This window comes from Chroicocephalus ridibundus, chromosome 5 (genome assembly GCF_963924245.1).
Source record: "Chroicocephalus ridibundus chromosome 5, bChrRid1.1, whole genome shotgun sequence".
Taxonomy (NCBI): domain Eukaryota; kingdom Metazoa; phylum Chordata; class Aves; order Charadriiformes; family Laridae; genus Chroicocephalus; species Chroicocephalus ridibundus.
Window position 1 is genome coordinate 67,925,243 of NC_086288.1, and position 26,774 is coordinate 67,952,016.

The 26,774-nt window shown below is 44.2% G+C and overlaps 1 protein-coding gene across 20 annotated transcripts in view; it reads right to left on the reverse strand.

Annotated features, from left to right (window-relative positions):
- Positions 1 to 39: 39 nt before the first annotated feature.
- The window catches only part of APBB2 (amyloid beta precursor protein binding family B member 2), a 190,858-nt gene continuing 164,123 nt past the window's right edge, over positions 40 to 26,774 (reverse strand). For 13 of the 20 annotated variants that reach the window (XM_063336967.1, XM_063336968.1, XM_063336966.1 and 10 more), the window contains 6 exons: positions 10,574 to 10,688; positions 7,917 to 8,004; positions 6,754 to 6,837; positions 6,153 to 6,268; positions 5,206 to 5,385; positions 40 to 4,585 (listed from right to left, as the gene is read on the reverse strand). In XM_063336967.1, coding sequence (XP_063193037.1) covers positions 4,418 to 4,585; positions 5,206 to 5,385; positions 6,153 to 6,268; positions 6,754 to 6,837; positions 7,917 to 8,004; positions 10,574 to 10,688 — 751 coding nt within the window. In that variant the 3' untranslated portion in view covers positions 40 to 4,417. Of the gene's footprint in view, positions 4,586 to 5,205; positions 5,386 to 6,152; positions 6,269 to 6,753; positions 6,838 to 7,916; positions 8,005 to 10,573; positions 10,689 to 22,447; positions 23,212 to 26,774 lie in introns of those variants that run through there. The other 7 variants (XM_063336972.1, XM_063336978.1, XM_063336984.1 and 4 more) reach the window with 3 other exon arrangements.

A 26,774-nucleotide genomic window follows, 5' to 3' on the forward strand; every position in this document is an offset into this window, starting at 1 on the left:
TTCTGCACTACTTAACGTAATACGCACCGTCATGTCCCACAGTTGGCCTGGTCTTGCTTTCAGGAGTCGTACAGAGGCTACACCAGTCCAAATCTCCCTGTCTTGCCAAGAACAGCGACGAGCTGGTTGTGAAGAAGTTGGCTGTGCAGGTCAGCAGAACAACACCTGGTGGCAACGCCGGGGGCTGACTGCAGGCGGTTTGTAGGTAGAAGCCTGTGCGCTCGGTTCAATGGCTGAGTCAGCTCAATGACTTTTTACAGTAAACCTGTATCTTATGTAAGTAATTTGCTGTACTCCAGCGAGGTACTTGTAATTTTCAACTCAAACCCGCTGATGCAGCTTTACAGATAAGAAGAGTCCATTGTACTGCTGTTGCCTCTCAACAACCCGTCTGTTTTTCCCTCCCCTCCACCACAATTCGGAACAAAAGAAATAATCTCCCACTTTCATGGACTTCATGGACCAGTAACAGTTGAGACAGTCATTTTATGCAGCTAAATTTATTCTCAGAACAGATTACATTTAAATGTGGAGAAGTGGTCAACAGCAGGGAAAGGCTGTCCTTTTCGGGGTCAGTCAGGTGCTTGCCGTGAGACCGAGCTCTGCTAATAACCGGTGGGTGTTTCCTTCTTCCTGCTCTTAAATCAAACCTGCTTTTGCTGACTGCACAGCCCAAGTTTTAGCAATGTATTAATTAACCTGCCCGAGAAAGGAGTAATGGGGTTAATGGTAATGCTGTAAAGGCTGAGCCCATATTAGCTGTTGAAATAAGAAAGTTCTCTTTTCCATGGGTGATTTACTAACAATTTCAGATCCCCAGTTAAATGATCTATGAAAGTTTGCTAAAATTAAAAGAAAAGGGATGTAGAACTCTTGATGACCCAGAAGTGGGGTAAGCCATGAGATGCTCCGCAGCTTTTCTTCCTCTGTCGGGAAAGGGCAGGTGACGGCAGCAGGCAGAGGTGACTACGAGCTCCTTTTGCTGTGAATGGATTCCCTGCCCTTCCACGCAGCTTTTGTGACTCCTGTTTAAGCGCCCTGCAGGTGGCCCCGCCAGCCTTGTGTCTCCCCCACCCCGCTGCTCCCCTCCAGCTGGAACAGCTTAAATAAAACCTACAGCCAGCACTGCAGATTGCGAAAGAAAGGCTTTTTTTTTATCTGTTAGTTGCTGACCGTGAATATAAGTCTCCTTGCTTCCGCAAGGGAGCGTACTAATGACATGACTGACATTGTGATACTTACCTCTAACTTACTACTCACATTGAAAAAAAAATTAAGAAATTAGCTTTGCTTTACATGGTTTTTCTACAGACGTCAATAAAAATGTGACTACAAATAATTACAAAGCCCGCCTTTTTTGAGGCAACCTATAGTGTACAGAGTGGAGAATGTTACAAGAGCACGTCCAGTAAAGACAATACATCAACATAATAATGCAGGATATTTCAGTAAAAATAGAATAAATAAAATAAAAATATTTTAAGCTGTATTTAACAGGTTAATTTAAAATATGGCATCAGACATACAAGGCATAGTGAACATGGCTGCCTGCCTACAGAATCACTAGGTATTATAAAAAAATGCATAGATAACTGAAGGGTCGCGATAACATCAACTAAAACAGCGGCAGTTGCTCCAACACACACACGTACCCCATACATACTTTTTTGGCCATGGGGAAAAAAAGTGTCTTAATATATTGTTTAACAAAAGATAACTGGCTTTGCAATATTAGGCTCTGATTCCGCAAACACCTGGGTGTATTTTTAATCTTTTGGAGAAGAAGGAGCTCTACTGAAGCAAAAAGGCCACATATAGCCAAGACCATTAAGCGCACCACTTCAATATTTGCAAAAGTCAACAGCATTTTTGTTAACAGACACCAAACTCTAAAAACATATCTTGGGAAGCGACCTACGGCTTTGCAAACACCTTTCTGTCTTCTCCTCAGCCCGTCCTGCAATTGCACGCCCTTTGCTAGTGAAAGGTCACTAGATGTTCACAGCCTTGACACCACCCATGTAGGAGAACCTGCACGTTGCTGCTTGCCAAGCGCTGCCTTAGTTTTAAAGGCTGCGGCTCTCTCCTGGGGAGAATGAGCACCGCGCAGATGCAGCTACAAAATTTAATTCTACTGTTTAGAATTCACTGTCGTTGAACAGCTGCAAAGCCCAAATCCTGGCGCTTCCAGCTGGAACTTTTAAAATGACTCTGTCAAAAGTATTTTCTGTAATTTAAAACAAAATAAAGTTTGACTCGCTAGCATGATGATGGATAAGGAAGCTTTTCTCTCTCAACCTCACGATTCTACCAAAAGCCACCCATTTTGACAGCAGCCATGGCAGGAAGTGAGTTTTCCTGCTGCTCCCAGCAGAGGTCGCAGGGATCAATGCTGAACTAACCAAGCACCTACGCACGCTGCCCTCTCCACGCCCCGAGATCTGGCCCCGTGGGCGGCTCAAACCATTGGTAGTGCCAGAAGGAGCGGGTTTGTTGGCATCCCCACGCCTGCCCGCTCTCCTGCCTACCTGCCGTGAGCAGCTTCTCCTCCAGCTGGCCAAAGGAGGTGGTGCACAGCAGATGAGTAGGTGGTGAGCCTTGGGAGGGGAAACCATTGCTTCGGTGCAGAATCACGGTCAGAGAGAGACGCGAGATCGGTGGAGGATCCACTCTTCAGAGGGTATTCTACAGAGCTAAATTTAATGACAACAGTTGCATAGCTAGCACTCGGCTGACACCTGCTCATACAGCAGGCCGACTTTAGCGTAATGATTTCTCTGCATTTTTCAATGCAGAAATTTCTGGAATCCTCATTCTTTTCCCCTTGTGTTCCTAACTTGCTTTGCCCAGGTGCTGCTGTTAATTCCTTTAAACAAGGAAATAAAAAGATAATAGTTTGTTTGTAACAGTCTCTCACACAGTAAAATAAAAGAGTTCTTGTAATAACAACCTTGACGATGTTCTTTTAAAATTACAGTTATGACCAGATCTGCAGTCTTGGGAGACAGTTCAGAATTTGGAACACATCTATAAACGGAGGCAAAACATTTTTAACACTAGTTAAAAATATCTTTACCGTTCCATTTCCAAGATGCGTACCAATCTGCAGGTCTAGACAGAAGACGGCAGAGGGAGAGACTGCAGACGGGTAACTGCGTTTGAACGTGAGCCTGAGGCACAATTTTAAGGGGCAGCACCGGGCTGGCTTTGTCAGGGGCTGCGGGAAGCGGCGTGGGGATCAGAGCAATTGGATGACGCCTTTGGAGCAAAAGCACTAAAACTGGGTTGTACCACCTGAAGCACTATCCCGGGAGAAAACAGCCCTCTTATTTTGTCACAAGAGCATTAAAAGTAATGAAATTTCAGGGAATTTTGTAAATAACGAGGAACATGATAGTTCTTTCTGTGGCATGTTAAGTATTCAGCAACAAACTCTGAGGGGAAGGGGGAACGGTGCAAGCAGACGCTAAATCGAACATTTCATCAAACACTCGTATGGATCGGGTATGGAACAGTTTAGTCTCAGTAAAAGTTTTAAGATAGTAAAATTACTGACTAGTTCCTTCTTGCTCCTGATTGGTATGAGCCCTGCGTGAAACAAATGGTATTTTTGATGAACTAATGACAGATTTAGGAGAATAAATTTAACAGCCAACAGGTGCGCTTGTAGACGTAAAGCTGAAAAGCTTCAGTGGCTCACCCTGCAACTCAATCGCTGAAAACACCTCTGAGATTTTTCAGCGTTGGTTTCATATTAAACACGATTCTTCTCTAAGACCATAATGTATAACCAGGAGACGAAATGATGACACCGTGATTCAAAAGCATGTCAGGGAGACGTCAAAGTGGTTGCTAGACCAATGCTGACGAACAATTTAAAACTAACAGGTGTAGTTCTGTAAAAAATAAAACTTGGTATTTAATCTACAGTAATTCGATGGTAGCTAATACTTGGTACCTACACTCCAGTGTTGAAAACAGAGCCAAGTGCTGTAGGATTTAAGATTGGTTTGTGACAAATCCAGCTCAAGACGGTGAAACTATCAACTCAGGCATCATTCACTCCAAGGACTTTAGCACGAGTTCACTGGGAGGGATGTGGCCATATTCTTTTTTTGTGTGTGTGTGTTTGTGAGTTTAGGCAATGTTCATGTATTTACAAACAAACAGACCTTCCATTGCTCATGATGTAACTCACTGACAGCAAAAAAAATTATTCATGCTTCTTTTCATATCACACGATGGTGGCAAGAACGAGAGAACATGCTTGTCTAACATTGTTTCGATAAGGGTAAATTCTCTGAAGACCAAGCATCAGCAATTTGAAATGGAAGGCCAGACATCGTCAGTTCATTTTCCTTAGTGTAGCTACTGTTATCTTCAGTTAAACGTCAGGAGAATCTTCCCTCTTACGCAGCTATGGCATCTCGGTGACCGGGCGTTTCTGTTTCAAAGTGTCAATGAGGGACAAGACTCCTCTTTTTACGTTGGTCGTAACTCTTCTGGTCACCGAGTCTGCAGGAGGTGGGGGCGGTCGGACTTTCTGGGAAGGAGGTCTGGCCACTAAGCACTTCTGATACCGCAACTGCAACAAAGCAAAACCAGTCTGCAGTCCTTACTGTATCCAATGCTTTCACGGAGCATTTTAAATACGCTCTTAATACTTTCTCATGAAATACAGTCAAAATTCCATTTTGGCCGTGACAAACAGCCCAGCTGAAGTTAATGGGACACCGGTCTGTCAATTTGTGGGCAGAAACTGTTCATTAGCACTAAATTACATACTGAATCATATGAACAGCCCTTTGAAAACTAAAAAAATAAGTTTTCTGGTTTCAGCTGTTCCTGAACAAGGGTTATTTTCGCTACATTGTCACTGGTTTGGATAACACAACTCCCAGCAAAATGTTTTTCCAGCGTTAGGTAACTTGTGTAGCGAAAGAAAAGATTTCTGACTTAAAACAGATGTTGCAGAGGTTAGGAGGGGACATGATTAAAGGGGCCTTGTTCACTAAATTGACATTTCAAACTTAAAAACTTTGTGTTTTAATTAATACAATATATCAGAATCCCAATTCCTAGTTTTGTCTGCTTTTTCTTTTTCTGTATTGAAATTAATGTAATTGCAAATTTGGAAAGAGGATTATTTATGGAGGCAGTGAAAAATCTAAGTGCTATTAGGTGCCTTTGAAGAAGGTCACTTACCATACAAGCAGCCTGAACAGCTTCTGACACGTTGCCTGCATTTGGTTCGCACCAGAAAACGTGGCACTCAAAATGTTGGTTTCCTGTGTCCATAATGAAGGCGAACGTGTGAACGTCCTTGCCTACTCCCATGAAGGACAGGAACCGCACACGACACTCCACCATGATTTCCTCTTCATTCTGGTTACGAATCAAAGGATTGATCATTACTATTGGATATTCTGTGGAACTTCCAAGTTTAAGTTGATTAAACGGGGAGAGACTGATGCAGTATTGTGGAATTCCTTTGTATCTATCGGCACGTAGCCAGGGTGCTCGGGCCGGGGCCGGACGTGCCCTGCTTGGCTGCCAGCAGAAGACCAAGGCTTTGAGCGTCAGCAGTGGGCACAGCGAGCATTTCAAGCACTGCTTGTTTTGTGAAGAAATATATGGCTATTAGGACTCCAAAGGATACTGCCCCGGCACAGAGGTGTTGGTTTAAGACCTCATCAACAGATGTTCTTTCAAAGTTTCATCGTATTAATCTCTACAGAAAATGCTCTACAAAAGGAGAGCAATGTGAAACACAGAGTTTAATATTACTCTTCGCTTCCATGCCAAGAATCAAGTAAGTACAGTTTAGAATTTAGGATTGCTACTTAAGGCTTAGCCTATGATGTTTCAGGCTCAAAACTCCTAGAAAGTATAACACTGAACTTGTTATAATTATCCAGTGAATACTTATAGTAATTTATATTTTTGAGAACATGCTTGGAATGGTAAATAAAGCTGAAGCTGATACGAGCAGTAAGAGCCTCTGCAGATTCACAGCCCTGGAAAGAAATAAAATGGAAGATATGCAAATGAATTCTAGTACAAATGAACTCTTTCTACTAGTGTTTATGTGTTCCTGGTTTTCAACACTCGCATTAGGTTAGGCGTGTTCTAAACGAGACAGTCTGCCTTACTCGTTCATTGATGACTGTGACAGTAGCATCAGCAACATTCATGGTAACTGGCATCCAGTCTTCTTTGCTCGAGGAAGCCATCAGACTTTCAATGGCACTATTCAGAGTATCCATTCCTAAAACAGAAGAAAATGTGATAATGAAAAATAAATATATAGGTAAAACAAGAACAAAATATTTATTTTCACATAGCAGTACGGAAAACAGATTGTTTTGGACTCCTTATTAAAATGAATTTGATGATGGAAGGAAGGGTTGTGAAGCTGGTTTTCTTCAACTGCAGAAACAAAACAGGTGCCTCTGGCTCAAAACAAACAGGATTGCGTCTTGTTTAGCTGCTGCACCATTTCAATTCTCTAGGGCCCTTCTCATTAGCAGCAGGGTTCATATTCAGAGAAAACAGCAGAAAAAACCCTCTGCCTTCTTGGCAGCTCCCGAAATATCCTGGTTGCAAAACACATGTTCAAATGAGGCCCTGAATACTAGATGTCTTCATGTCTCACCCTTCGAAAATCATGCATTTACACTTGGCAAGCAGCGTCCTGCCCTTGGAGTTTATGCAGGGTACTTTGGAAGTCACTTGAGAATAAGTGTTACATACCCACAGGTTTAGCTACAGGTAACATGCCCAGGTACTGGACGTGGAACTTCTGCACCAGTTCCGTCTTTGGTGTTGGGAAATCTACTGCATGGGAACAAAAATCCATTTCTGTTTATCAGCATTCACAGCAGGGAAAACCACTTTTATTTCATCAATAACATAAAACAGTTTACCCAGTAATTGTACTCTGAAGGTGTTGTATTGATTAAAACAATTTTTCACTCCCTTTGACAAGAAAAATGCTCAATAACTTCTAAAGGAATCAGGAATAACTTTGCATCACCTAATTCTTGATCGAAGCTAAGAATAAGGTCATGTTATATTGCTGTCATATTCAAAACCAGAAAATATAGATGAATGCGTCTCCGAGACATACAGATCTAAATTTCACTGGATAGCTATGTAAAATCTGGGGTCTGTTTTTAATACCATCCTGGTTAATATGCTAAACACGGTCTACAAGTAATCGATACTACTGTCTGAGCAGACAATTACACAAGTTGATGTACGGATTAGGAGTAAGATATTCAGTATAAAGTAGTGGATCTAGAAGTGTGTAATTTCTCATAAAGCTAACACAGAGTGTGTTTGTTCTCCTGGAATGCTTTCAAAATAGCAGCTCTCAAGCTATGACTAATAAAGACAGGCAAGGGCAACTTTCTTTTACCATGCAGTTGAGTGTGCAAAAGACCCTTAAGTTGGATGACAATCCACTTGCACATCTTGCCTTGGAAGTTGCTACAATTGCTGCTGAAACCTAGGAGTTGTCCTCCTACAACTCCCCTGAATCCAAGGGATTAACTGGAGTATATTCTGTTTTTAAGGAAGATTTGGCCAGTTTGTGCAGTCTCAAGTCATGAGGTGTTCTGATGCGAACAAGGCAATCCGTGCAAGCAGCCACAAATAAGTAAGACTGCGTCTGCAAAATCGCTATTTCAAAATGAAAGAGGAAACGCACAAGTTGACGTAACTGAGCAACTGTCAACACAACCAATAAAAATGGTAATGGTCATGTAATAGAGTCACATACAGAAATTAAAAGACAGGATTACACTCCTGACCTCTCCACCCAACATGCTCCATTTTTGGTCAAAAGCAGCATCAGAAACCAAACAAATCTAAAATAGGACCATGCCAAGGATACTCTCTGTAACACACAGTACCTTGCAGAGGAACATCAAGGGTGACATTTGTCCTGTCTTGCAATGAGCTGCAAGCCATAGCTTTAGCATTCTTCCGTTCGGCCATAATCTGAAGAAGATAGTGATAATACAACCTTTTTTAAAAAAAATAATATTGTACAGTAGCAACTACATGTAAAAATTTACTCCTATTACAAGCCCAATTTCTGAAATCTGAAATACGTCAGAAACTACATGACTAAACAGGTTATTCTATTTAAATAACAACTTTAATTTTCCTCCAGTTTATTCACCATACCTTAACTACATGAAGAACTGAAGTGGTATCCAAGCCAAGATAAAAGATAGATGGAGGAGGAAAAAAAAACTTCTAGACATTTTTATCAACAGCAAAATTGCAGTGAGGAGTAATATAGCAAGAAATATAAATATTTAACACACAGAGAAGAGTGTTCATTATTCATGTTCCTCTCTGATCTATCTTCTGCTGTGTATAATTTTTTCCTCCATTTTTATGTTTCTTCTTGAATTAAAAATCCCATGCAAAATACAACCTGTTCTTCCCCCAAAATGTATAATACTAGCAAAAGAGGGGGAAAAAACCCCTCAAAATATATGATTGAGAAGGGATCCAGGGAAACAGCGGTTTTCCAAAGCTCACGTATGAAGCGTTGCTATCTGCTTCTTTACACTATGACTGTTAATTGTAATTAGGCTACAAAGATAACTGGTGTCCCAACAGATGACACTTCATCCGAAGATGCTTCTAGCAAATTCCTTTTTTTTCTCTCTCTTTTTTTTTTTTTTTTTTTTTTTTGCAGGGACACGTGATAATTTTCCCTCCTGCAGATGAAAAATGATACACGCTAGCTTAGGAAGAAGCCCCGACTCAGCAAAGAGGTCCAGTGTGTCAGCACATGCCAAGTGCTTCCCTGAATCAGAATTACATCTATTGCTTAATTACGAAGGAACAAGCTCTACTTAACAACACTATCCTATTTTATTGTATTACTATTAGCTAACGTTTTAAATGCTTCGTTGCTCTCTTATCTAAAATTGATGTCACAGTTACATGCGTGACAGCTCTACTGCCTTTCTGGTACCCCTGTGTATAGCTCCTGTAGCATCTACTTGATGCTGACCCTACCGGACAACAGCAGCTGTAGTAGGGCCTGTGTACCGTACTTTTCCCTGCGGGACTTGCTGGAAACCTCTGTGAGAACTGAGAGTTGGAGGAGAAAGCCGAGGGACATGCCAAGTCCAGGCTTCTCCAGCCAGCCACTGCTGCAGTCCCCGGTGTCAAACCACCAAGCACAGCCTGCAGCTCCCTGGCCAACCTTGAGCAGCTCCCTGGCCAACCTTGAGCAGCTCCCTGGCCAACCTTGAGCAGCTCCCTGGCCAACCTTGAGCAGCTCCCTGGCCAACCTTGAGCAGCTCCCTGCGCCCTGCCACCTGCATTTCCTCAGGTGCCCAAGCCCAGACAGACCTGCCAGGCTTTGCATAGTTGCTGAGGGACCTTCTGCCTCTGCCTTGGGCAAAACTCTGCTGCCCAGAAGGTTAGAGAAATACACGCTGTGTAAATGCTCACACTGTCTGTGTGAAACATCACAAGTTCAGTAGACACATCTGCAGTGTTGCAAAAATGAAAAATATTTAGACTATATGACTGGCTACAGAGGAGAATTTGACAGCACCGATTCCATTCACTAACGTGAAATGTAAAAAGCTAAAGAGAGGGATACAGTAAATCAGCCGAATTTTAAAACCTGAAGGTTTCCTAACTAGCTTTTCTAGAAGAGCTGTGACTCACGAGGAGGGACAAGTCACACAGGGATAACTGATAAGATTATTCATCCCCACGGTCCACTTTTCCTGTGGTGCAAACTGACATGTTTTAAGGAAAACCAGAATGAGCAGCATAATATTTTTAAAAAGGGGGATGCAGCCTCAGATCCACCATAGCTCAATAAAAGAAGAAAAATGAGTTTCAAGTAGATTGGTTTAACCGCCTCTCTAGAAAGTGCTTCAATCAGATTTGCCGACTGCAAAGGATGTGCTGCCTTGCTACTGCTGGATGAAAGGACCATGCAGAGGATACGCGTGAACTGATCAGGCAAGAAGACCAAAATTAATGACCAGGGAACGGTGTCAAATCTGTAACATAAAATGACTGAAAGGAAGAGTCCTCTCGGTATTACAGACAAAGCAGGAACTAAGATCCTTTAGTACTTGTAACTAAAGTAGCTTAAATCCCCTCTTCTCCCTGATTTTATTTTAAGTGGGCAGTAACATTAGCAACTGTTTCCCTGCAGGATAATACCACTGAATAATACCATTCAAACAAGGTCTGATTTATTTACAGAGTTCAACATCACCATCTATTATTAACTGAAGCTGTGTGTTCTTTTCCCATTTTGAACCCGCAGCTTCTTTGTTATTCAAGAAAACCTTCAGTCTCTATACACGCTTCTCAAATCAGAGGCACTCACCATCCTCCTCAGATCTACATGCTCACCCTCCCGTTACTCCCATCCATTCCCATCCTTTCCTGTACAAATTCTCTACCCTGTTTCTCGTTGCCAGTGATATAAACTAACGCTGCACACAATTGCTGATAGCATGTACTAGGCTCAGGGGCCTCTAAACAGACGAACCCAGCTGACTTTAAATCCACCTACCTTTGAGCAGATTTCGTGTAAACTTGTGGCGATGGCTTTTGCGGGTGTGTCACATCGAAACACATGACATTTCAGAATTCTTGTATCTTTGTCTCTTGCCACATAAGCAAAGTCTCTGCGTAAACAAAATGAATCGACAAGTTGCAAACAAGCAAAACAAATTAAGGCATTAGAATCAGTAGTATCTCCAAAACAGCAAGTCCTACTTCAATTTAACAGGTTGTTAATTCTCAGCTGTCAAAGAATGACACATGCCTTAGACAAAGCAGATCTACAAATGTAATAAACTGCATCCCAATGAAACACATACCTAAAGTTTGGTGCTCAATCTATATAATTAAAGAGCTCACTAGTTTCCTAACCCTGGCAACTTACTGAACTTACAGCCCATATCTCCAATTGCAATGGTAGATACATGGGAAAATTTACTCAACTATTTTACTGAAGATGAAGTGTGGTCAGAATTATAGATTACGACAGAAAACATATGCAGCTCTTAAATCCTAAAAAATCCGAGAAACAGCATACAAGATTCTAGTCAGAGAAAAATCGCATTTCAAAGGACTGCATAAAGTGTTTAAAATATGCAGATAGTAATTAGAGATCTGCTTGCATAAGGGAGATGTGAACCTGCTGAGCTTTGCTCACACTAATTGGCCTAAATTTCTGACCTTATTTTTTCAAAAGTTAAATAAAGCTGCCCTACAAAAGAGATTTTTGCACCATACTGACTAGTCACCACGACGTAGTATAGCTTTTTAGCATGGGTGATGGAAATGCCAGGATTACGTTTTTTTGTTCTCAGGCTGTTTAAGATCTGGAGCTCTTCTGAAAAAGTCTAAGTGGGCGCATGGTGTAAAGAAAGCATCAGAGTTTGGACACATCCCAATTTTCTGGATACCAAGTTATGGACTGCCCCTGCTCCAAGACCCCATCACCATGGTCCCATAGAGCTAATTCGCCTTCGTGATCCTCTTGGACAAAGACATCCATTAACCCGTCCACAGGTGGGGACCTGGAGCTGGTTCTGCAGCAGGGAGGGCGTGTTAAGGATGGCAGCCAGGCAAAGCCAGGCTTCTTCCCGACTCAGTTATCTTCTTGCTGTACCAGACTGCACTCCTCGCTCTTGCACTTCTGCCTTTCCAAGCAACCACAGCCCAGTCCTACTTTGCAACCCTCCTGCTATCTCCAGATTTCTTTGGGACTTTGTGTCCCCAGCAGAGCTACGCTCAGTGGCTTACTAGAACGAGACCAAACCAGGGAAGCTGGAGCTCCCAACAGCCTCTTCTGCCTGAAGTCACTTTTCAGTGCCTTCTCTCTTTACCTATAACCAATTACGAGCAAGATCCCAGCTGATGAAGAGATAGGAGGGATATTCCAGGTGGACAAAACCCCATATTGTCCCTCCCCTCTTAAACCACAGGTTTTATATACATGAACACTTCAGTTTATATTCCAAGCAGAGTTTAATGTAGCATGGATTGCCAATTTCTTCATTCATTGTAGATGCCCAGTGAACTGAAGAATTTTGTACTGAAGTTATCCAGGGAGAGCCGGCAACTGTGGCAGATGGATAGTTGGATTTCCAGCTCTGTATGAGATATGAAGGTTGTCCTGCAGTTAAGTAACTTATCTATATTTAATTTGGCAGCATTAGGAACTACTGTAGAGAGTCTGGCGGAGGGCTACAAAGATGATCACAGGAATGGAGCACCTCTCGGATGAGGAAAGGCCGAGACCTGGGTCTGTTTAGCCTGGAGAAGACTGAGAGGGGACCTCATCAATGCTTATAAGTATCTAAAGGGTGGGTGCCAAGAGGACGGGGCCAGACTCTTTTCAGTGGTGCCCGGTGACAGGACAAGGGGTAATGGGCACAAGCTGGAACACAGGAAATTCCATCTCAACATGAGGAAAGACTTCTTTACTCTGAGGGTGGCAGAGCCCTGGCACAGGCTGCCCAGAGAGGTGGTGGAGTCTCCTTCTCTGGAGATATTCAAAACCCACCTGGATGCGTTTCTGTCCAACCTGCTCTGGGTGACCCTGCTCTGGCAGGGGGGGTTGGACTAGATGATCTCCAGAGGTCCCTTCCAACCCCTACCATTCTGTGATTTTGTCATGAATGAGCCCTCGCAACGAAAGGGGCAGTTGCTCACAGTCTGGGATGCTCAGTGACAGGCACAGGCTGCTCCTCCGTTTAACTGCCTTGCAACCTAAAGCCTGAGGAATAATACTTAAACAAAACCCCAAACCAAACTACTGGGAGCTGACATTCAGAAACAATTGCACATAACAGAACCATGCAGAAACACAGGGAAGCTGGAGGGATCTCTCCATTTCACTGCATCCCAACATGTGATGGCATGCAATAGGGCACAGCTGAGACAGGAGGCAGCGGGGCAGCACATGGAGCACGTTGCCACCTCAACCTCTCCTGCACGAGGAATGCAGCCCATGGGCTGCATCGGCTGTCACCCTGCCAGCATGTGCGACACCCTAGGGAGGGACAGTGTGTCACCCAATTGCTCATGACCTGCAGGAAAAAATCACAAAGCAATAATCCAGGAAGGCGCTGGCTATTACGGAAGATGCCCTGAGGCTTCCTAGCTCCAGCCTGACGCCCAAGCACCTCGGCCACAATCTGCAAGAGTCTTTTGGCACGTTGATCACTTTTGCTGCACCGCAAGTTCACGGAGGTGCCAAGTTCCAGCCAAAATCTTGGTCCTGGAAAAAAGCCGATACTTTTTGGCTCATCTGTGTATGTGTCAAGCCTTGCTTTTGAAGGGTTTTCTCCTGCCTTAACATTTCAAAAGCAAATTGAAGACTCCTAGCCAGACTGTAGTAGTAAGTCTAAGAGAAGGGGATATGGCTCAGCTATGGCCTATGAAAAATTAGCAGCTATGGGGAAAAATGAAACCAAGCACCACGTAAAAAACCTTAAGAGATTTTTGTCTTTTGAAGTAAGCTTTCAACATTACTGATGCTCCTGAATGATCTGCAGAGCAGGTAGTTGGAAATGCTCAGGCGCACAGAAGTCCCACATACAATAAATACCCTGAAGCTCTGAAGAGACCTTGCCTGGTTCAAGAGCTGTAAACGAGGAATTTCCAGACATTCTAAGTATTTGGGATTTTTATTTTCTATGTTTGGCTTTAGCTGCCATCTTTTAAATGCCTTAACTTTCAGAATTCACATTTTTGAGTCCAAATACCTTCCCTTACAAATATCTTAACTGCAATACGAAAACGTTGTTCAGTCAACAGACACAGATTTCCTACCATTTCCCCCCTTTTACATGCAAGAAAAACTTGCTGGTAGTGACCATCACTGCAGGGTTGCAAAGCTGCATGAACAAGCAGATTGCTGTGCACACCTCACTATTGGATCAAGGTCTATTCTTTTGGCGTGCAGACATAACAGCTGAAACATGTGTCTGCATTAACGTAAAATAACATTGAAAGGCATCTATGTGATTGGCCATTACATGGCTATTTATTACCATTGACAAGCATTTACTTCAAATCAATATTACTCCTTTGAGGACTGGAAAACATTCCTTTACAAGATGATCCTGGGAGGAGCATCCTGTGTTGTTTTGCCAAATCGCCTGCACTGCGCAGAAGCCTGTTTGAATAAACAGAAATCCGCACAGCCCCAGCAGCACTTCCATACCAGAATTTCTAATTATAAGACCACCACCTTCAAAGAGTTGCACACAGAAGATAACCTGCCCCTTCTGTTAGCCATACAGCTATCTGTTAGAACCATCTTTTATTGTTAATAAAAACTAACATGGGACAAGGCCACCAAAGCAAGTCATCGGGACTTGGAGGACACAACACATTGACAGCAAAACCCATTTGCAGCAGCCCAGGAAATTGTGGTCCAACCTTTGATCAGTAGCTCTGGCAATGCCCTGGCACACCGCAACTGCCCCAACAGAACTACTGTGCTTTGCTGTAGAAGACCATGCCAGCCAGGACACCTCCACTGCCCTGCCAAGTCCCTGATGCATGGACAACCCCTGAGGCCACATTAAATCTCACCCTGCAGAGAGTTAATCTGAGACCAAAGCTCAACTGCAAGGATTTCCAGTCTTAAGGGAACCTGTAAGATAATACTAAATGCACTTAGTCAGCACGTTATCTCCCAGTGGAGGCAGGACTCAAAGGACTGCAGAGATAAAAATGAGTCAAACAATTAAAACTGTGTTAAACTAAAGACTGAATTCTACCAGGATCAAAGATTTTGGTCATAAAAGAATACAAGTCATAATTATGCCTCATAGGTGGGAAACACCTTAGATGAGAGCATTTTCAACAGCATTTTAAAGGCAGAGAGGTGGACTGGGGGCAGCCTGCTGAGTCTCATTTCTCTCACAAGCATGAATTTACTTTTCTGATCAAAGATGACCAATGTGGAGGGCAGCGCTGACATTTAATGAGTTCATGAGTTTTTTTGGTAAGAACGCTTCTCTGTTCCTGGGAGGCTAATGACAGCCAAATGAACGAGCCACCACGCAGAGCCTGGCTCAGTAACTTCTGTGACTGTTAAGACCTGTGGTGAGGGCAGGGAGGAGTCTGGTGAGTGTTATGGATGTGGTATCTGTAGTGGGATGCTCCAGGTGACAAGGGGCTTACCTGACACTTTAGTCCTGCCACAGAAGTGCCTGCAACCCTGTTGTCCCTGCAAGAGGAGGGTAACAACAGTCCTGATGACACAGACCTGCTCTGCACTTGCCAAAGGGCAGATGCTACCCACAAAGACGTTAGTTTTAGTCAAAATGCAACGTGTTGATTTTCTGACGGAGCTGGTAATGACCCTATGTATAGGCCACCTAACGCTCTCCTCCACGAACTGCTGCAGGACTCTTTTTTTTTTTTCCCTAATGGTTTGGGTTGGAAGGAACCTCTAAAGATCCAGCCTCCCTGCAATAAGCAGGCAGATCTTCAACTAGATCAGGTTGCTCAAAGCCCCACCCAACCTGATCTTGAATGTTTCCAGGTATGGGTCATCTACAACCTCTCTGGGCAACCTGTGCCAGTGTATAACCATCCTCATCATAAAAAATTTCTTCCTTCTATTTAGTCGAAATCTACCCTCTTTTAGTTTAAAACCATTACCCCTTGTCCTATTGCAACAGGCCCTGCTAAGAAGTCTGTCCCCATCTTTCCTGTAGGCCCCTTTAGATACTGAAAGGCCACAATAAGGTCTCTCTGGAGCCTTCTCTTCTCCAGGCTGAACAACCCCAACTCTCTCAGCCTGTCCTCAGAGGAGAGATGCTCCAGCCCTCTGACCATTTTTCTGGCCTGGTCCAACAGGTCCATGTCTTTTCTGTGCTGAGGACTCCAGAGCTGGACACAGGACTCCAGGTGGCGTCTCACTAGAGCAGAGCAGAGGGGCAGAATCCCCTCCCTCGCCCTGCTGACCACGCTGCTTTTGATGCAGCCCAGGATGCGGCTGGCTTTCTGGGCTGCAAGCGCACATTGCCTGCTCATGTCCAGTACCCCAAGGTCCTTCTTGGCAGGGCTGCTCTCAATCCCTTCATACCCCAACCTGTATTGATACCAGGGGTTCTTCTTGAAGAAATGTTGACACCTCTACTGTTTGCAGCAAGTCTCCACCGTGTGGCCTGGAAGGACCCCAAGGCTGGGAGAAACATCTCATCTTTGTCCTGTGAAATTCCACTTGAAGAAGTGCCAAAAAGCCACTTCCCACCCGCAGGGGTGTTGGTGGGTGCCAGCAAAGCGCTGCTGGTGGCACCTGGCCCGCTCCTCAGCTCAGCAAGCCCTGCCTCAGTACTGCAGTGGTGCACGTAATGCTTCCATTGAGCCTCTCCAGCACTTGGTCCTGCAGCTTCTGTAAATATTTCTGCTTGCAAGGCATGCATTCATAAGCAAGGCAGTGTAGCACAACCACAGGAGAAAATGAAACAGCAGCCAGTACATCAGTTTCAGCTACTGAGAGACAATAAAACCCTCCTGATGGTGTTTCAGGCTCGCACACCAGTGTTTCCCTTTAAGTACCTGAACAGCTTGAACAAAGTAAATCGGCTAATTACATGCACGGATCGTGAATATGCATAAACCTTTAGATGATCAGGGCCCGTCTCTGTAAATCTGCTGAGACTGAGGAGGAAATCCGAGTTCTTCAAAACCTGTGGTACTGCATCACGCATAACCCTGCCAGCACCATCTGTTTTCAAATCATCAATCAAAATTAGCACATGAACCTTCCTTCTCCCTTCTGACAGTGCACAAACAATACTACTGATTTCATTAATTCATGAAGTCACCTAGATGCCCACGAGCTCACACAACCAGTCCTACACAGCAGGCCAGTAGCCGGGACCTGGAGATGGTGGTCCAGGCTGGTGGCAGTCAGCTCCTCCAAGGCCAGCGGGAACCTTGCAGCCTTGCTTTGGGCATTTGTTGGGAAAACCGAACTCTGTGCTTCCTCTTGGAGAAGAAAGGTATGGCTTTGGGGATTCCTGAGTATCTGCTCCCTGCAGCATCAATAACAAAGTAAAACGTGGGAAAAGCTTTGTGTTACCCAACACAGGAGAGAAGGCAACAGCTGCTTGTTTGACCAAAGCCTTGAATACCAAGTAAGCCAGAAGACTGCTCTCTGATTCATCTTTCACTTTGGATCCCTTCTGGGTCACTTCACCTGAAAGCCTTCATTCGACTGCAGCTCACTTGAAGCTGATTAACATTTAAGTGAGATTTATGTGCAACAGGCCCCGTTTGATAATGAAGAAGTGCCGAGTAACGTGTTTACAATAGAAATTTATGGAAAAAGGCAGATGTCTCCTCTTACCATTCCCCTGTCTTTACACCTTGCTGGGAAAACAAGGGGAAAAAGAAAGTCAAAAGCCTTTACAAAACCCATGGCTGGATACAGAGGTAGCACAAGATTAACAGATCGCATCCCATTCAGCTGGGGTTGTCTGTCTCAATATGGTACGTGCGCACATGGAATCTGTGGGATTTGAACCACAGCTCCTGGTAAAAGTCCCTTCCATGTCAGTCCCCCTCCAGTCAGCCGGGAGAGCAGCAAGGTGTTTACTGGGAGAATGGTGTATTTCACTGCAGAAAAAAAGCTGTATATTCTCAAAACTCTACAACACAAGCACACTACTTCTGTTCATTCAGGATTATAGAGAAGGGGTACTGCATAGTAGGTAATTTTTTTTTTAAATCATTTGTGCAGGTACTACATGATCCACTAGTACCTTTCCAGTTATAGGAACTGTATATAAATCAGTACTCTGGGAAAAAGCCAGAAAAGCAGAAAAATAGGTAAGAAAATTATTTTGCTGCACAAGTAGGTAAAACTGGTTCTGTTCAACAGTTATAGATTCAGTAGAAATTTCTTTATTTTGAAAGAGTACCAGAATAGAGACATTTTAAAATGCAATTTAGAGAATTGCAAAGACAATATAAGGTGCTAAGTAGAAAGGAATTTCATTTTTATTTGCTCTTTTACCCTCTTTAATTGGCAAATGTCTACAGTAATTGACTAAACCTTAGATAGCCATACCTATTTAACACCTGGCTAAGCATCACTTAGCTGTTCAACCTTGGATGAATATAATCACATTAAATGCAATTTATGCTAATACTGTCCTGTTTGAGCAGCAGTCATAGCCATTTGCCACTATTAGGCTAAAGTCCTCGGAGACATCCCAATTAAGTACAGCCTGAAAGAGCAGCACATCCTCCATTACCTTCTCACTATAAACTTATTTCTTCAAAGGAGTGTAGAACTGCATTAACCCTTTGCTTTTTTTTTTTTGTTAAAAAAGCCCAACAACCTAGCCTTGAAGTCTGAAGTAAAATTTTTTACTCTTATGAATCAAAATTAGATTGCCGCTATTTGAAACAACTATATTAAAATGATACACATGCGGGAAAATGTAAATTGCTTTCCAGATTTATGTACTACAAATTGTAACAAGAATCCTTGAACCAGAAAATGATATCCTCCGGGCTTGGCTTAAAATTGATTGAAATTCATCCAGAATAGCCTACAGAAGATGACTCTTGATTCCTACGCACTGGTGTGACCGTACAGAGTCCTGCGAATGCGGGGTCACAGAGCACATGCTGCCGGGCCGCAGGGAAACCATCTCCTGGGTCCGTAACCTTCAGGCTCCGCTTTGCTCTCCGCTGAGCAGCGAGTTGTGACAGCAGGAAGAGAAAAGGGGAGAGCCGCCACCACTACGGCAGGGGGGGGTGTCAGAAGGCACCTGGTAGGAGGCTGCCATTCTCTGGTGAGACATGAACATCCATGGGAGCAGAGCGAAGGAGCGGAGAAGGAGGAAAGCAAGTCAAGTGAGAGTGAACTCAGAAGAAAAGCGGATAAATATAATACCAACAGGACCATGCTCTGATGGGGTCTTTCCACGACATGCCAATATTCTAGTATCACAAACGGCAAGAGAAGATGAGGTGCAAGAAACCCTGCAGTAATACGTATGACAGAAATTACAGACCTTCTGGATTAACACTTTAAATCCTTTACTGAGACTGCTCTTTTACATAGGAGGAAGGGAAATGATTTATAGCTGAAATGAAGTCTGGGACTCTGTTCAGTTCACTTACCTTTTTATTAGGATCACGTCAAGGAGTTTGCGAAGTTAGGGAGAAAAACCTGAAGGTAAGAAACCAGAACCAGTCGAAACAAATACCATTCACACACGCTGCAAAATCTGTTTGTAGAAGGTTTACTGGGGACTTTTCAACTTCCATTTCACCTACCAGATATCAGACAGACACTGAACGAAACCACTGCTTCCCTTCCACACTCTCCAAAGGAAACCCACAGCCCCTTCTCCAGGTGACTACACCAACCACTTTGGAATCAAATCCTGCAGGAGGAGGAAGAAAAGTAACTACTCCCATGTGTCTTCTCCTTCCCATTTTCCACAAATAGTCATGGTGTGTGTACTCCTCTCTCTCCTTAGTGATATAGTTGGAAGAGATGTCAGCGAGCAGAAGCTTCCCTATGTTTCAGACAGTTGCTGGCAATCCTAAAAACATAGAAAAGCCTTGCAGTTTTTCTTCGCTCCACCCCACAGAGCTCCTGCACCTCTCTGGCTGCTCCCCAGCTACAACACAGAATGGCAGACTTGCCCACCGGCTACATTATCCTGGTCATTAATTTTTAACCCAAGTAGTTAAGATGCCCTCTCAAGTGGAGTCTTGTGGGAGACTTTTCTTATTTCGGTTCTCACACAACTTAAAAACGGGTTTTCCTTGCAGCAAAACACCCGTTCTGCATTTATGAAATTCTCCTCAAATGGTCTGGCATTGACACAGCCAGCGCAGCTTGTTTTTCTAATTCATGCATAAAGTTTGTAGGGCAAATTATCCCCTGCTGAAAGGCTGTTTGCTTCATTCCTTGATAACGTCACTTGCTAACTCTCAAGGAGGAGCTACGGCTACTTTGTGCAATACTCAGAGGCTTTAATCTGGCAGCCCTGCAACACACACAGCCTGCCAGTTTTTTCTTTGATGTCTTATCATTGCCACAGTTCCGCGTGCTTCCAAAATTTGCTAAAACCCTCACACAGCTGATACTTCCGATACCCAGCTCAGCCCTTCCGAGCACAGCGCTTCCAAGCCTAAAAGCTTGCACGACTTTCACTCCAATTTCCTTGCCGTGGCCTGATCCTCACGAAGCGGTGGAAGCCGTTCACCCAGATGTGCTTCCCACCATCTCCTCTTGCAGGGGAGAGGACAGAACTCCCGTCAGCATTGCCACCACTGCCTCTGAGATGTTATAAATCGTTTCCCTTTCTACTACCAAGGGCCTATATTCCAACCTAGCAAAGGGCCACAGATGTACACAGATGGAGTCACGTCAAAGCGTGACTCAGTATCTAAACTCTCCAGATCCATAAGCTGAGTCAACACAGTGATAACAGCACAGACTGTACAGCTGAGATTTACATTCCATGCTGGTCTTCCTTCCCAACCTCACCGCATGATAAGGGTGGAGTACTACTGTCAGGGCAAGGAGGACAGTCTATCACAAATGCTGTGGTCACCACTAAGACTGCCCTGGAGACTGCGCTCTTGCAGCACCGGCAGCAGGAGGGGGCCCAGATAACAGTATGCCACATCCAGCTGGTGCTTGGGGATCAGATGGGGCTTCCTGCAGCTCACCAAATGCTAGGCAGACATGGCAAGTTGAGAGGTCAAGCAGCAGCTTAGACCTCAGCTTGTTTTATAAATGGACTTAAAGGAAGACAGAATTTCCAGGACAGATCCCAGGAAAACCACAGAACACTGACTTTATTGCCACAAATTTTTCATGGTGGATTCCCCCCCCCCCCCCGCCCCTTAATTGCTTCACAACATTTATGAAATGTGCACAGGCAGGGGGGGCTGCCCTCCCGTAGTAGTTTTCAAGGAGAAGGCACACAAATGAGGTAGGTTGTCAAGGCCATTGTAATTGCTGCTTGTCCTTTGTAGCATCGCAAAGTAGTGGTTTAACTCTTTAGGATGGCCAGTCTAGCATTTTTGATGAATGCTGAATTTCCTTTAAGTGAGTGAATGTATTATTATGCCTGTGAACCTCTGAACAGCCTCTTTGCAGCAGATCCTCCACAATTTAATTTTGACAAATGAGTATTTAGATTTTTTGATAATGCTTCTATCTTCCAGGTCTAATTGGAAGACGTGGGCCTTTGTTTATAAGGAATATTTAAAGATTTAATAAAGAAATACATCAAGTTGAGATGCTCAAAGCACTACTATAGATTTAACTGAAGACGACAGCAGATGACAGTAGAACAGTTCGTCTCTCTAGTGTGATTTGTTTTATAAGCACTGCTTACTAGTTCTCCTTTGTTCTTTATTATTCAGACAGAGAACACAGCAATCGTGCACAGACACTACCCGCAGATCTGCCTGCAGCACGCTTTTGCCAGTGTTAGTCTGGGAGGATCATCGCTTCCCACGTGCATGAAATCTACATTAGATTGCAAAGCCATAATCAAGAAAGTTCAAACATTTCCCTAGGCCAACGCCGCCTAAAGAATTGATTAAAAACCAGTCAAGCCTGGAAACCGTTCTATTATATTCCACAAAGCAAACGCGAGGAACGGTCCTGCATCTCCAAACTGCATTCCTTCCACCCAGTCCCAGTATCAAGTCCTTGCAATTTAGAAGAGCAAACAAACCCCAAATCTCAATGGAGGGATGCAATTCTATCAGTAAGAGCCTCTGGAGTGGCTGCAGCCCTTGTGCTGCAAAGCACCTGACTACAATGCCTTACTGTCTGCGCTCCCATTAAACGGGAAGCATTGTAGAGAATCCCAAACGATGCCTTTGTACGCTGAAACAAATCAAACATACTGGGGACAACTTTTCTTCGAACTTGAAAGAGAAGCGACAAACCCAGCTGGATCCAAAACAAATGCCAAAAATAGGAAATAAGCATTGTTTCCAATTCTTGCTAAACTTAGCTCTTGAATTCCCTGCTCTATGCATCATGGTATTTTTTTTTTATTTTTTTAAAATAAAAGATGGGATTTTAATACCACTTTCCTGCATTTTAGATTACAGAGAACAACGACGTCTAAATTTTAAACCCAAACCACCAGAAGCAAATATCAAATCCCTGCATAGCATGATTTTAAACTGTTCTAGCACTTGAGGGTTTAGGACCTGGAAAAAAACAAAACCCAACAGGCAATATCAACTTACAATACTGTTAATAGCAAGGTGAAAAGGTGACAGAGGTACACGAATTTACTTGCTGACGTTTAGTTTCTGTTCACTGATACAAGCAAACTGATACAAGCATTATTTGGTGCATGCTGGAAGGATAAACACAGAGAATAATGGAAAAACGAAAATCATTTACCTCTCTCTGAATCCAGGGAAGCATGAAGAAACAGAAAGAGCAAGTTAGAAAGCACTCGCGCAGACAGAGCTCCAGCATACGATGAGACAGGGTAGCCGAAAAAAGTGCTGTACATATAACATTTGATGTTTGTTTGTAGCGCAGCGTTATCTCAGCGTACTGCCACTATTTCCTTTTGACACTTATTTTGGCTGAATCCTGTTGCTCTGAAGTTTGTATTTTTGGAAACATGCGATGAAGCCAACAGGCATCAGCTGAATTTAGAGAGGCAGCACAGACATATCAACACTGGGAGGTAATCAACCTTAAAATACCACACACAAGTCCGGGAAGTAGTATGCAGAAAGCATAAACAGACATACAAAGTGCACAAACCTTCCTTTGTTCAGAATAACGGTATTTAAAGCAGACAGTGGCAAACAAGAATAATTCCTCAGGCTGTGAAAACTTTACATTGTTTAAACTGAAAGAGCAGAAAGAGCGTCGTGAGGGGTTTTTTTTAATGCCTCTTCCAAAAGCTCACGCCCCAAGGTCACTTGGGCTCCTCTGACAGTTGTGCCCTGAAGAAGTGCCAGCCTGGGTAACGACCTCACGCGAGCTGAAGCCAGGACGTATAAAATCACTACACGCCTTCGTCTCTGAAGCACTTCAGCAACCACTAAACTCTTGGTACCAACACCACTTTCCCAAAGGCGAAGGTGGTCAAGTAGAGGCACAAGCTGGGCTGTCTGAGGGCTGCCCTTCTCCCCCTTCCCGCAGAGCTGGCCCAGTTCCCTCCCTGAGCCCCGGGGAGGGCTCGCTGCAGGCCCCCAGCACCCACTGCAGCTGCCTGCTTGCTAGGACACCACTTTATGTGTCTCTACAGGGATAATTACCATTCTCCAGAAAAGAGCTGCTTAGTCCTGCTCTCCCGCCCCTGCCTCCTGTGTGCATGTCACAACTCCCCTCTTTGGAGAAGGGCTCATCTCCAGGGAGCATCCGAGCAAGGTTCATGCCCTGTGCACAAAAATGTGCGACCCTACATCGTCCGAGTTTGTAATTTGCTCTGAGAAAATAGTAATGGAGTGGAAAAATTATCCCATCTCAAGCAATAAGGGCAGGATTAAAGACAGAGCTTTAGCAAGCTTGCAGGGATTGATCTGTTGCTTAGAAATCATAGAATCATTCAGGTTGGAAAAGACCCTTGGGAACATCAAGTCCAGCCACCAACCCCACTCTACAAAGTTCTCCCGTACACCATATCCCCCAACACCACAGCTAAACGACTCAAACACATTCAGGGATGGTGACTCCACCACCTCCCTGGGCTGCCTATTCCAGTGTCTGACCACTCTTTCTGTGAACAACTTCTGGGATAAACACAGGCTTTCTAAGCCAGGTTTTCACTAAATGTGCATATGGTTAGCTAATGGATCTGTCCAACGCAGGAGTGTAAGTCACGTAGGGATGCATACGTACATAGCTAGAGGTTTCATTTCTTTCTTATGTCAAGATGAAACTTGTACCTGGTATAACTTGTACCCATTGCCCCTTGTAATCTCCATGTGGCTCCTTGTGAAGAACAAACATTCACCAGAACGACCTCTCCAGGGACATTGGTATAGTCCCCATCATAGGAGGTTTTCAAGATGTGACTGGACAGGGGGATAGACAATCTCATCTAGGCTCCCCTTCCCGTGAAAGGCTGAATCAGATGGTCTTCCGATATTCCTTCCAACCTGGGCTATTATATGATTCTATGAAAGCAGCAAAGTTGGAAAGAAGATCCACATTCACAAATGTAATAGACGTTCCCAGAAATTTTACAACGGAAGTGTGAGACTTCGCCTCATCATAAAGAAGAAACATGGGGCTTTGCTCCACTTGCTTCCATGTAGTGAACTGTGAGTTTCCCCTTTTCAATATCCAGGGGTGACCCGTGTTGATCTCTCCAAACAAAACCCCTCTCATTCCCTTGGTTCAGCTACATGGGCTTTCTACCGAGCTTTGCAGGATCAGGAAGGACTTCACCATGGCTATTGCTAACTTTGTTTAAATTAAGTGGTTAAAATTTGACCTCGGTATTGCAAATATTGTAAGTTCTTCAAGCTGAACAGCCCTTGATACCATACTTCAGCGCCAACTTGAAAACTGGAACTGAAAAAGTAGTATCACTTTCACTTTCCCAGAAAATACAGTCAATGTTTCTAAGTAGTATGAGAAGGAAAATATATACAATTTCAGTGCATTAGTCACTGGCTTTATTATGGAAGTGGACAGAGATTATCTCTCAGAAAAAGCTTTACATTGGAAAAATCTTCCAGCAATTTAGATACAACGTACTAAGGAGGGGAAAAAAAAAAAAAAAAGAAAAGAAATGTCTTGGATCTAGCAGTATTTGAACACAGTACAATTAGAGGCAAGACATGACCTGCTGGTGCAAACTCTTAAAGGGAGATCTGTTAATTCCCGTATTGTTATGCAAGATATAATTGTACAGAACAATCAGCATTGCAGCTGCCGGCACAGACAAAATAAAAAGCACTGGAGGAAATTCAGGAAGGTGAGACAAAACTGAAGCAGTTGGGCTGCTGGACTTCCCCGGGCAGCGAGGAACGAGCTGGGCTCAGGCTGAGGGACTCCCGCACCACGGGATGCATGTGGATCAAGGCGGGCTGTATCCTGCTTCTAACTAGTTAATTACAGCTTTCCAATTAACCCAGTATCTCCTCATAGGGTGTCTTGCAATTTATGAATTAATTTCACACAAAAGACTATTTGCCTGTATTCCCTTCACATTCTGGTAGCTCAAATATGGTCAAATGATTTACCTTCAAACTTAAAATGAATAAGTAAGTATATTAATCACCCCAAGGCTAAAAAACAGTTATGTCAGTTCAAATGGCAGATTTTGTTGATGGCTCTAAGTGCCAGAAATGCTGCAAGAGCAGCTGTGTGAGAGCTTCGGTATGGTGCTCTACATATCCTTTTTCCAAGCTGACTGAACTAAAAGGGGTCAAGCCAGAGCCTGCCAATAACGTGGGAAGACGATACCTAGAAACTGTGTCAGGGCTGCTACGCAGGATTTCGGATTCATTTCTGAGGGGAAAAGGCCAAGACCTCCGAGGAAAACAGCCCACGACCTTCCAGCCTGCAGAGGCATGAGAAAGAAGCCCCACCTCCAAAGCCAGCCCCGATGGGACGCTGCCTCCCCGGGGAGGGGATGATAGTCTTCTCCTCCCCACCACTTCTGCCAGGCCCATTTACTCCAGACTGTTTTCCAACTAGTGCCTTTGAAGGCAGCGCATTACGGTATTGCAGGGTGCCTGCCTCCCTGATCACCCCCTTTCCTCCCCACTCCTCTCACAGAGGGTCGTACCCAGCCCAGGGACACAGCAGAGGCAAGATAGTTGTGGAGAACGGTATTATTGATGGGACACCATCCTGGGGGAGAGATCTGTGACTGTGCTTGAGTAGAAGACAATTTTGCCTTCCAGCCCTGGGTTCTGCAGATCAGTGTCTGATGCAAGTTGCACCCTGGAGGCTGATCGTTGATATACACCCCACAAGCTGGAGGACAATGGAGGTTTCACTGGGAGGTGAATACATCGACGAGCAAAACCTTTGTACCCCTCAAAACACACTCCATTTGGCACTTGTGAGGCCATATCTGGGCTTTTGCATCTAGGTTTGGGCACACCAATACACAGGAGGGACTGACAAACTGGCATGAGTCCAGCTGAGGGCCACCAGAGCTGCAGGAACCACACTTGTTTAGCTTGGAGGCGGGCTTGTTTAGCTTGGAGACAAGGTGGGCTTATTTAGCCTGGGGATGAGGTAATGGGGCAAGGATCTAATTAGTGTCTCCCACTCATTCATGGGAAGGTTTAAAAACAATAGAACAAACCCAAGCTTCTTTGCCAAGAGAGCGGGTAAGCCCAGAGAGATACCCTGAGAGGCCGCACAATCTCTGTTCTTGGAGGTTTTTAAAAATAATAATCCTGAACTCTGCCTGGCTTTGGGCAGGAGGCTCGTCTAGGTGACCTGCTGCGGTCCTTTCCAGGGTAACTTTTTCCCTGTGACTCTGTAACAGAAACCCCTCAACCCCCAGGACAGAGACATGCCGTGCAGATGGACATGGTGATGCTGTGCTTACACAGACAACCAGTCTATGGGCCCATCTCAGTGGTGGGCAGAGGAAGGCTGGCAGGGGTGAAATGACATGCCCGAGAGCCCCAGCGGCTCAGGTCCCCATGCACCCATCCATCCCTGTGATGGGGACAGACATCCTGGACTCCAAATACTCCACGATTGCTACTGTTGTGTCTTCAACAAGGGCCATGGTAAG